Source organism: Leptinotarsa decemlineata, unplaced genomic scaffold (genome assembly GCF_025532065.1).
Source record: "Leptinotarsa decemlineata unplaced genomic scaffold, Ldec_3_MD MMD2_tig00000199_RagTag_RagTag, whole genome shotgun sequence".
NCBI classification, from domain to species: domain Eukaryota; kingdom Metazoa; phylum Arthropoda; class Insecta; order Coleoptera; family Chrysomelidae; genus Leptinotarsa; species Leptinotarsa decemlineata.
In genome coordinates, this window is record NW_027412544.1 from 12686964 (window position 1) to 12699873 (window position 12910).

A 12910-nucleotide genomic window follows, 5' to 3' on the forward strand; every position below is an offset into this window, starting at 1 on the left:
TACTGGAATTCACCGAAAGAGTTAGTTGCTCGCCTACGACTATTGGTAGCTTCAAAGTCAGCCGGACATACCGGACATGATAATGAAATAATTTCAATAATTGAAGAATTACGTGAAGAAGGTATAATATATTAACATATTCACATGTAATGATCACTGTCACATCATCATTCAATGCAGTAACATTATCACCTTTTCTCTTTAATCATATTGAAATAGAATGACTAATGAAATAAGTGATGTCAAACGACAAGTTGTTAATGAATTACATAAACCTGCAAGACGTAATTTTCGTAGAAGAATAACCACCATCAAAGGTTTTGCAGATCTATGGCAAATAGATTTAGCTGAACTGCAACCTTATGCAAAAAGTAATGAAGGATACCGATATATACTTGTAGTGATAGATTGTTACTCCAAATATCTGTGGACTGTAGCAGTTAAAGATAAAACAGGTAGTACAGTAACTAATGCAATGAAACATGTACTGAAAGAAGCCAAATACTCCCCCAAACACATACAAAGCGATCAAGGGAAAGAATTTTTCAATAAAAGCTTCTCATCTCTCATGCGAGAATATAATATCAATCATTATTCAACATTTAGCACAAAGAAGGCAGCTATAGCAGAAAGAGTGATTCGTACAATAAAGGCATGGCTCTACAAGGAATTTTCGATGAGAGGTCACCACAAATGGCTTGATATTCTTCCAATTATAACTAGTAGATATAATAATAAAGTTCATCGTACAATAGGTATGGCACCCATCAATGTTGATTCAACAACAAAATTAAAATTCAAGGGTATCAATGGAATTGGAGGAAGACAAAGTAAACCCAAATTCCAATTAAATGATATTGTACGTATAAGTAAATACAAACATATTTTTGAAAAGTCTTACACTGCGAATTTTACCACGGAGCTATTCAAGATTGTTAAAATTAATAAAACCATCCCAACGACTTATAATCTTGAAGATATGAATGAACAGCCGATTAGAGGATGTTTTTACGAAGAAGAGTTATTACGAACCGAGAATCCTGACGTATATCTGATTGAGAAGGTGTTGAAGAGAAGAAAAAATAAAGTATATGTAAAGTGGTTAGGCCTTCCTAGCGAACAAAATTCTTGGATTGATGAATCAAATATGGTTTAAATGTATATAATAGTGACTTTTATGAATAAAGTAATATTAAAGTTCATTATTGTTTTCATTTCAATTATAAGTATGTGAACTGAAAAATATTGCAGCGGTAAACATTGCCCCAGCCATTCGCAATGTTCTGTGTATACCAAACCAAATTAATTGTATACTCCATTCCCGCTTATATTTTTCAACTCACGATATTGAAAACACATTATCATTCCCAAAACTAATCGCCGTCACTTTGAAATGCAGTATCCAACTCTTTTTGCCAATTATCTCTCACTGATAATGCTGTCTCATAAAGCTTAGTCGACTCCTCAAGCTCAGCCTGAGCTTGCATTCTCGAACGTTGATGGAATTGCTTATCTTTACCAATTTTTGAACGGAGTTCATCAGCATCTTTAGACATTCTAGCCAATTCAACCTTCGCTAATGCAATCTTGGCATCTAATGCTTCAAGAGTTTCATTATTAGCATTAATAGCTCGCTCACTCTTTTCAAGTTCAGCAATAGTCATCTGTGCCTTTACAAGACGGCATTTTGCTTTCCTTTTCATTTCCCCAAACCGATGGAGGGGGCTGAAAGAAGATAGCGGTTCAGCTTTCAAATCACTCTTCATTTCTTTAGGAGTACCTTTTGGCTTCCTCTTCGATCTGTCACTTTTCGTTGCGGGTTTTTTCTGTCGCACAACACTTTTGGATTCTTTCTTTTCTTTAAAGTCAGTGACAATCGATGAAGATGCCTTAGTAACCTTCCTCTTGATTGTTCTAGATTTCTTATCAACACCAAGAGGAAGGGTAGATGAAGAGTGTTTGAGTGATGATAATTGCGAAACGATCGGATTTTCAATAATAATTTGCTCATTTGGTTCTGGCACATCTGCAAAGTTAACGAAGTCGTTAATATCAAAATCATTTATCGAATCTTGACTCGATAAATGTAATACTGGAATATTTTCAAAATCAGTCTGATCGATATCAACAAGTGGTGAACCATCTTCAGCAATCAATAGCGGCATAGAGCTCATGATTATTAAGGTCTGAGGAATGATATGTGATAGCAATAGAATGTGGATAGGAAAGGTGATGATGTTACTGAGACCTCACCATTTATAGAAGAAAATAAACTAGCGCATGCGCTCTTTCATCAACTGGCACATGCGCTCTCTCACTAAACTATTCACGCATGTAACAATCTTTGTCATTTAAGAGGAAAACTTTGTGTTGCATGCATGTATTTTTAAATGTTAGAAAATAATACAAATAAATTCAAAATATATATATTTATTAATAATAGAGGACAATAACGATAATAAAAAAATGAAAAATGTTAATATGTCTCTGTGGATGTGGAACGTTCTTTGACTCTATTCCTCAATAGTTGTTGCTCGTGCGTCAAACACCAACATTGAAAAAAATGGATTCTCCTATTGGGGTAGAGTTGACCAACCTTCTCACACAGATCCCAAGTACTTCTACATGCATTGCATACATGATTCCAACAATTCATGGAATATGTATCACAACGCAAACAACGTTGCAGTGGAGTTGGAACGGCAGCACAGGTACCACAAATATTTCTACAGATACCTATATTGTTAAATATTATAGGTTCGGAACACTTCAGACACCGTAACTGTTGTTGACGATAATCCGATTTTGTTCGCTTCGGTGGATGAGAAGGAGGCGATAGTTGAATCCGCAACACGCAATCACTACACATACCAGTACATGGATTGATTGAATCCTTAGGTCTACTTATTTGACAAAAGTAGCACACAATAGCCCCTGCAATCATCATTGGGTAGACACACACTTTTGGTTTTTCATTCCACTCTTTTGGAAACGGCATTTTACTAATTCGATTAGAAATATTAAGAGATGACTTACAGAAACTCTGAATGCTCTCTCCTATACCTACGATCTCTATTTATACGAATCAACATCATGTGGAAGTATAGTGGGATAACTTCTCCTACTATTCCACTCTAAACGAGTCAAGTGGGAGTCGCATCACCTCCTATATAAGTTGACTTGCAAACCTAGAGTTCATTCATTCACTCTCTACAACTGTGAGCAAACAACAACAAGATGAATTCTGCAAAAATAAATGCTGCATTAAATAGAATAGCTGCTGTTGATGAAAACAATTGGATAGACGAATCAGATGATGAGGATGTCAATGTTCCGCTAGAGGAAGTGATAGTTGAAGCAGAAGATGTTGGAGTCGATGAAGATGAGATAGACGAAGTTGAAAACGAGGCCAACCAAAGCGACGAAGATGATGACGTGATGGAGTTTGAGAGGGTCATGGATGAAGAAGGAGATGATGAAGGGATAGAAGCTGACACAACTGAAGGTGATGGTGCTATGAGGATCGGTATGCGAACACTCAATGTCAGTGAGACACTGGAAGATCCCTTGGATTTGTATTGTGCATTGGATGCATACGTATTGATCAGCACAATAGATGGAGAGAACAAAAAACTATGTTGGTGCTGCTTTCGGTTTTATTCGCATAGAAACAATAATGGAGGGTGGTATGCCCATGTCAACACCCACAACACTGTCTCAATTATGGAAATGGGACAGAATTGGTGTGAAGCTTGCGAGAGGCCACTAACAAACTTCACCCGAGTATCTACATGTATTATATGTAATAATGTCCAACCTGTGGCACAATAACCGTGGACCTACTGGTCAAAAAAAAAACAACAGCCCTTTTCAGGGCTACATTATTCACACAAACAGTAGTTAGTTGTATTAGTATTCATAGATTATGTGACAAATGAATACTTTGACTAATAAAAGTCTAAGTTGGAAATTTGTTAGTCTTTGAATATCTATACATTATATGACAAATAAATTACTACTTTGACTGAAAAGTCGAAATTTGGAATTTGATAGTCATTGAATATCTATGCATATGATGAGTACTACTTTAAATGAAAGTTGAAGTTGGCATTTGTCAATCATTCATATGCATATAATGATGAATACTTTCACATACATATATTTCGTTTGAGATTATAATGTTAACATAATGTTAACAATGGTATGAATCTGTTTCTGTTTGAAAGTATAATGGTAGCTCTGAAAAGAGCTATTTTTTTTATTGTTTCAGTCTTTAATTGTAGCCCTGAAAAGGGCTGTTATTTTTTTATTAATCCATGCAATGATATGGACTAACGCTCCTCATCATCAGAAACAATAATTATGGTATCGTCATCTGAATCAGATGATATACTAATGATATCATCCTCATAGTAGTCATCTGAATCAGATGATATACTCATGATGTCGTCGTCGTCATAATCAGCTGAATCAGATGATATACTAATCACATCATCCGCATTATTATCGTCAACAGCATCTATGTCGTCCTGAATACCTTGTTCCACTCGTTCTGCGAAATCATCAGGAAGATCATAGATTCGCTGCAGAAATTGAGCGAAGGTTGTACTCAAATGATCAGACGTTGAATCTATTTCATGTACTTGGATGGGTCCTGTACTCGACATTGTGGAAGAATGATATAGAACTGGGATTGTTGCTATATTTATATTGGAAGAAATGAAATGGAGGGGGTGAAATGTAGAACAGTGTTTGAGATTCGAAAACATCAAGAATGAAACTCTGAGCGATTATTAGGAGAAATTCTAGTGATTATTATGGAAAAAAAAACTAATAAGAGGGAGAGGAAGGGAGGAAGACACTGCCCCAGCCTCGCAGTGCCTCGTGTACACCAACCAAAAAGTGTGTACTCCGTGGAAGGAAAGGAAAGGAAATGATGGACGAGTAGATGATTATATGTCATCATCGGAATTGAGGACATCATCATCGATTAGGATTGGGGATGGCGGAGGACTATCCTCGATGAGGATAGGGGATGGTGGAGGACGTCTAACGTCAAGCTCGTCATCAGCATCATCACCAGAGTCGTCGTCGTCATCATCATCGTCGTCGCTACTCATTGGGACAATGTCATCATAAGCAGGGTCCCACCATCCGTCAGGATCTGGATATTCCGAGTCATCCAAGTGTCCTTCGTCACTGCCAGTGACATGTTGAACTTGCATCCTGATGTCGTGATCCCGGTATTCGTATGGCGGACTGTGGGGTTCCGTGGTGGAAGAGACTACCTGTACCTGGCTGTTATCCCAGTAATTGAAGTTGTACCCCTGATCCGGGCAGCTATAGGGTTCGGAGGTTGAATCGGGTTCCATCTCGATGCTAGCTGATCAACTGAATGTTTCATCAGATGATTTCTACTTTTATACTTTCGAGAGGGAGTGGGAGAGGAGTGGAACATTGAGTAGGGGTAAATTGTAGTGTGACATAAGACATATTCAATGAGTAGGGGTAAATTGCAAAGTGACATAAGACATATTCAATGAAAGAGATACTTGAATGGATAAAATACAAATGAAATATACTTGTCGATTTCACTATGAAACATGTCTATTTTTTATTTTTTAAATTTTCTTCACATGAAATTATTTACAAGTGATTAGAGGACACAAAAATTGATGTGAGGTATTTGTCTAGAAGAACTTGGAATTGAAATAAAAAAAATAATAATAATAATAAGAGGAAGTGAAGAAAAATGCTCCAACCATCGCATTGTTCAATGTGTACCAAACCAAAAAACAGTGTACACCCTTTATTTCACTTCCTTTTCCTTTATTCAATATAAACTTAACAAATATAAACTTAAAACTACCATAATTAAATACTCCTAACTAACCTAAAACTAATCTTACATTTACACTTCATCTACAAAAAGAGTGTCCATAACTGTCACTATTTTTTTGTACAGCTTTATCGAAGAGGTCTCTGCTTTACACCTTTCCTGCAGAGATGCATAATTCCGATCTATTTCGGCCATTTCCTTTTGGATTTCCCTCCGTCGGTTATCCATTTCAGCCATTTGTCGCTTCATGGTAACCAACGCGGCCTCGCTAGATCGGGCAGCTCGTTCTGCTTTCTTGCATCTCTGCAGAAAAACACTCATCTTTTCACTAACCTCTCCGATAGGCTGTGGCACCAACACCTCAGGATCCGCCGGTGTCGCTGGCAGCGGTGGTAGTCGCGTCACCAACGGCGACAATATCACCAACTCCGGAGAAGGACTCCTCGGAATTTCCACTGCTGCTGGTGCTGCTGCTGGTGTGGAGGCCCTCTTACGAGAGGTCGAAAAACTACCTGCATAAGGATTAGTCCTATTGCAAGTAGCTCGGTACTTTGAAATAGGACCAACCTTTGCTGCAGGTCGTTGGCAAACCTTCTTCACAGCCCTGACTTCCTCCTCCTCCTCGAATAAGTCAGGGCTAGAAGATCTGCACCTAACTCGCGAACGCGAAGTGGTTGGCTGGTCAACCGTCACCGCTCTCGAAGATGCTGCCTCCTCCTGGTCAGCGGACACCGGCAGAATAGACGCCACAGCATTATTCACCTCCTGTGTATTGGTTGCCATTCTGAAAAAGAAGAAATAATACAAAGTTAGTTGATATAAAAAATAACATTCCTAATTTACTTACTCAAATATCAAGTTGGTCGTTGGAACGTACTGCCTTGTTGTGGAGTGGACTGCTCTCGATGAGATGACTTCTCGAACTGAATGTTGTGGAGTGCTCTCCGGAGGGTATCGACTTCGATGCGTGAGCGGTGGGAAAATGGTGGGAGCGCACATGCGCGATGAGGGTAGGGGTGTACATGCGCAAATGTTGGGAGTCGGGGGGCGGGGCTTCGGGGAGGGGAGGGGCGGGGCTTCGGAAAGGGGGCGGGGCTTCGGAAAGGGGCGGGGTATCCGAAAAGTTGGTGGCGACGGGGGGGGGGGGGGGGCGTGGCCCTAACGGGCCCCGCCCACTGCCTGGGCTCCGCCCAGGTGGGTGGGGCCTCCGGCCCCAGGTAGGCGGGACATCTGGAGAGACATCTACGCCCTCTTCGCGCGCGCGTTCGTAACATAATATGCAACCGAACACCTAACCTAACGTATTAACGTAACCTAACCTAGTACGCTAACCTACCGCTATGCAACCGAACACCTAACCTATCGTATGTATTAACGTAACCTAACCTAGTACGCTAACCTACCGCTATGCAACCGAACACCTAACCTAACCTAACCTAACCTAACCTAACCTAACCTAACCTAACCTACAGTAACTATTAACCTAACCTAACGAGGGAATACTAACCTAACACCTAACCTAACGTAAGTATGCAGCTAACCTAACGTAGCTATTAACCTAACCTAACGAGGGAATACATTCACCATGTTGGTTCCATTAATACATCATCAGTTGGTTTTGGTTTTGGTTGTATTATTCTATGATTTGGATTAATGTTCAGTCCTGGATATCCCAGTCCACCTGATGATGATGGCCTGACTTTATAGTTTCTCTCCAAAACTTCTTTATGGTTTTTCTCCAATACTTCAACTCTCTGTTCCAGTACATCATACTTTTTCATTGTAGTCCCTGTTATGTTTGACATAGCATCAAATTTTTTATTTGTAGACGCTGTTATGTCAGACATTTTTATGTCTACATCACTTGTAAGTTTGTCAAATTTACGAGTGAAAGTTATCCGAGCCTCTGCAATTTTATCGTCAAATGCTTGCCGGGCGTCCGAGCAATATTGCCTATTGTGGATTGTATTGCAGCTTGTAGGGCTAGAAGTATAACTTCCTTTGCTCCATTAATTTCCCCCTCAAGATATGATACAGTTACACAATCACTCTTGTCAATTGGTTCACTTGTATTTTTCAATATTTTCCTTTGCATGTCATAATGACCATCTTTTGTTAATTTAAAACCATTCCCAGGAGGACCTCGAATGACATTACCACCCCATTTTCTTTTTCTACCAAACTTATCGATTGTTTTAGACATTGTGCACTCTACGATGATTCTCTTCAAACTGATATTTCTGTCATTTACATTATACTATATATTGCAGTAATTGATTAGGGAAATAGAAATAATACAAATAAAATTTTAATCATTTTATATTCATTACAGTAATACATATACATACATACATAATACATTAATATCACATTACTTCTATCATATATTATTAATTATAAATGGCTACATAAATATCAATATTGAATTTTCCGGTTTTGAAGATATTGAATGATATTTCAATCATTGATCTCGGCAGATAATAAATTAATCAATTGATCCAATGGAGTCTCCTGAGATTGTGATTGTTGAATAATATTACTTATCCAACGAATGTTCTCATTTGGATCGTTTTCATAAAATTCAATATCATTATGACCCAAGGAAGAGTGTGGGTAGTATTCGGAATGATAAATCGTTTATCATCGTGATATGATAATGCAACTTTATTTTTTAATTCAGTATACATATCATGTAACACGCTTCTAAATGAATTCATCTTTCTGAATATCATACCACCTTGTTCGACGATTTTTTGATAATCTTCGCATGTCAATTCATTCTTTATTACAGATCGTTTAACCCCTTTGGCTTTCTTAAATTCACCATCAACAGATTTCACATAATATGCTTTAGCACCTGTACCATAAAAACTCATGATTGGATCATTTGGAAATTCATCTTTGAAGTTACCCAAGACTGAACTTGTTACTGGAATATTGAATTGGTTAACTATACTGTAATTGGATGTATCAAATCTACTTATGTTAGTTTTTATGAATTCATAAAAATTTTCTGTGTTTACTTTAAGAATGAGCGAGTCGGTATCTGTGTAAAGTAAAGAGACATTTTCATCAAAGTGTTGTTTGATGCATCCATAGAAAAAGTCATACATGACTGTTTTAGATAATTCTAATATGGAAAATCCCAAATATAATGGTTTATCGTAATGAACCTTCACTCTACCCAATTGAATGGCAACGAAATTATCAGTGAAAATTGAACAATTTTTGAAATTTGGTTTGGCTATGAGAGTGCTGGCACCTATATTTTTCTTTATATTTTCCCAATGTGTAACGAGTCTAACATCAATTCGATTATCTACATTCTCCATTGTCTTTCCATACACCGCATTATTCATTAGTTTATAGAAATCTTTAACAGATTTGTTGTTAGACCTATTACGCATTTCAGTATTAAGATCTATATAGGGTTTCATCCAGCATGATTGTTTGAATTTCAATACTCTATGTGTATTCATTACAATCAATCCATTTTTGACAGCTTGCTGTAGATTCCTATAATGAACAATATATTTTCTTTTATCATTCAAATTTGGAATTAATTTGGGAATTTTCGATTGTGTACGAGGTGGTATTATTTTTTCGACTAAAAATGGAAGGTCAGAATGTTTATCATGCAACTCTTGTGGATAATGAATGTCCACTTCAAATACATACCCATACGGACTATCAGTACTCACATCCATCACATCGAGATTAAGAATTTCATTTGGTGTCAACCATGTAAATTCACTTGTTGGTAGAGGTTGTGACATACTGTGACCGTATAGATTTGTTGCATCTAAATATGTAATGAATGTGGAAGGTTCGTTGGGATTATAATTGGGTAAAAATCTATTATTTGCTATATGTTTCCTCTCGCTACATTGACTAATTCCACCTCGTATACCTTTTTGAAAAAAGTGAATCATATCAATGTCAGTTAGTAATTCCAATTCAACATTAGTGAACTTCAACATGGCATCCCATGATAATCCAGGTGCAGTGTAATATTGTGCCGGATCTAAGTTATATATCTCTAAACTTGTGGTGCGGAAGTTTTCAAAAATATCACATAGTAGCAATACATCCGACTTCAAATACAAATCAGAGTATTCCCCCAAATTCTGACACTCGAATAAATTCCAAACTTTTCTAGCCCTATCATAATCAGTTTCCGATATATGTTCACAATTGAGTGTGTCATAAAACTGATTTTTTGTCGGAAGTAATGGATAATTCAATTTGTCAATGTCATCAACAAAACTATATGGAAATACACCTTTCTGTCTCATCAAATTGAATTTCTCAATTTGTGGGAAATGTTTGTGCATCTCCAAACATTGATCGGAGGTCAAGTTTGCACCCAACTTCTCCAACGAATTAGTCATAAATTTATAACTATCGATAAATCTCATTTTGAGATAATTCTTCCTAACCACACCATCTTTATCGGTATAGCTGTGTGTAAAGAGATGCTTCGTGAAAGATATATATTTCTCTTTAGTTTGCGGGATAACATCAACTTTCTCTTTATTCCTATACAATTCTTTTATGAATAAATGACAATCATAACCACTTAAATTATGAAAAATGATAGGTATGAAGTTTGGTATTTTGAAATTTAAATTACATTTCGAGTGAGCGGCATGTGATCTTTTCTTTCCTGTGACATGACAATGATCTCTTACTTTGACGTCACCATCAGTAAATGCTTTATTACATATACCACAAGTTCTGGCTGCAACAAACTGTTCTTCTTCTTCGACAGTTTGTGTATCCATTGGTTTAGGGTTTCTGAGATGATTTTCATGTATCTCTTTCAAATCATCTTCAATGCTACTCACAAATTTCTGAGCTGCATCTACACCCCTATATGTAACAAATTTTGTCAAATCATCATTATATGAACACTTTATCAAATAAGCAAATGAATATGGGGCATGTTTGAATGTTTTAATCGTGTATGAACTTCCAGGATTTGGCTCATTCACATGAATCGGTTTAAGCACTGATTCAAAATCAGCATACACTACAAATGGCACCCTCATTTGCCTCTCAAAGTTTTCAAACATTAGTTTATTTTCCGCAACCATTCTACCATATTTATTGATCTTTAAATTAGTAGTTGGTGTTGTGGTACTAATGTGATTACAATCATACATATTATGACGTAAAAGCAATCTCTCATCAGAAAAATATATCAAACATCCGTCACAAAAATATTTTTTCTGTCTATGAGCTGATAGTTGATTAGAAACTAATCTTGAAAGATCTTTGATCCAACAATAGTGACCATTACCGGAGTCATCAGTTATAAACAACAAATTGACATGTCTCCGGAGTCTTCTCTGTGAGTATCGCAATGGACCAATCACTTCATACTTCATTTTACCCTTCTCAAATGTACTCTCTAAACCGTAAACATTAATTGAAATATCATTCCTATCTTCGAATATTTCGATACTCTTATTATTAACTTTAACCGGAAAATCCATACCTGTGACATCTAAAACAGTGGAAAAATGTGGATATGACGTAAGTTCGGACACTCGACTATCTGCAGGATATAATGCTGATGTTATAGCCCAAGCAAAACAATATTGATCTTCATTACGAACATTCACAACAGCTTTCTTCCATTGAATACATTGAGGCAGCTTCACATATGAACGTCCTTCCAGTGGACTGTATTTATTAATGTTGACCTCGAGAAACAATATTTTTTCACAAGTCCAACCTGAATTATAAAAAAAAAATATTACTATTCAATCTTATTGAAATTTTTAAAAAATAAATACCTGAGTCACGATCCTGGAACTCAGTCGTTTGAGCCACAATTACATCACGGAATCCATCAAAAACAGCATTCAAATCTGAAGATTGGTCCACTATTTTATTTTGGGAATTAAATGACTTCGTGTCCCTCGAATCATCAGTCTGAAGAATATAATTCCCAAAAACTTCCATATTCACCTTGATGCTTTTATGGATCCTGATGGCTGATTCCAGTAATTCAATGACCTTCTGCCTAATCTTATTGAAAAATGACATGTAGTCACTGGTTACAATCGAACTCTCCACCCTGTATGTAGCAATGCGGCAATTGAATGCATTCGTTATAATTTGAACACCGTCAGACAATTGAACACATGCATTATTTTTATGACTCATGGTTCTTCGGTGAGAATTCACTTGGCTCATAGGAATTGTCACATTACAACAATTGCACGTATACATAGGTGTTGCATTATCCACTCTCACCCGTTTCACTGCAGGCCCTCCTTGGCAACTCTGGAGCTGATGCCGACGAAGATTATCACTACGAGTGAAAGATTTACCACAGTCACAGGAATACATTTTATATAAATAGTTCTCACTAACTCACTTGATGTAAACTGACATAGCCAACACTCGTACGCTTCTTAAATACACTCTGATAGGACCCGTCAAGACGTCATAGCCAACCCCACTTCTCAACTACATGCGCCAAGATTACCTCCCAACTGAATGCGATAACAGATGTCGATATACGAGCAAGCAGTGGTCGTTGCGGTCTCGGAGAGGGTAGACGCTAGGCAAACAGTCCTCGGCTGCCGTTGTGTCACCATCGATAGCGGGGCTAGAGCGAACCTTCATCGCTTCAGGAGAGGTGAGGGCAGACCGATGAATACGCATTACTCTGCCACACGTCGTGGAGTGAACATGTCGCTCTCTAGCCGTTGAACGGTTATTGCTGTGACGTCACTCCACTACTAACTTGGTGCCCTAACACCGATGGAGCATTTATTACTTGGAGGATCTTCGAAGTATGCAGACGTATGTTTGTACATAGACAAACAAGCACATGATGAAACCCTGTACCGTGCATTCTCCTACACACACACATAAACACACAAAATCTCATATGAAAAAAAAAACTGAACGATCCATGCACCAGACACTTCAAGGTCACAACGCCTTGACTTCACTGCACAACAAAAAAACTTCACCAAACAACAACCAATAAAAAAAGCAATTAATACGTCATAGTGGTGGGGGGAGGCCGAGAATCAGCTGTAAACAACTACC

The 12910-nt window shown here is 37.5% G+C and overlaps 3 protein-coding genes across 4 annotated transcripts in view; all 3 read right to left on the bottom strand.

The window, feature by feature from the left end:
• The window catches only part of LOC111512097 (pyrokinin-1 receptor), a 289960-nt gene that overhangs the window by 254982 nt on the left and 22068 nt on the right, over positions 1-12910 (bottom strand). The gene's annotated exons all lie outside the window — the stretch shown is intronic.
• On the bottom strand, positions 4846-6838 carry LOC141481439 (uncharacterized). Its single transcript, XM_074172961.1, has 2 exons — positions 6687-6838; positions 4846-6623 (listed from the first exon to the last, which is right to left on the bottom strand). The coding sequence occupies exons 1-2, from the start codon at positions 6836-6838 to the stop codon at positions 5912-5914; spliced, it is 864 nt and encodes a 287-aa protein (XP_074029062.1). The 3' UTR covers positions 4846-5911.
• Positions 12892-12910, bottom strand: part of LOC141481509 (uncharacterized) — a 20780-nt gene continuing 20761 nt past the window's right edge. The window contains exon 3 of the mRNA XM_074173132.1: positions 12892-12895. Coding sequence (XP_074029233.1) covers positions 12892-12895 — 4 coding nt within the window. The remainder of the gene's footprint in view (positions 12896-12910) is intronic.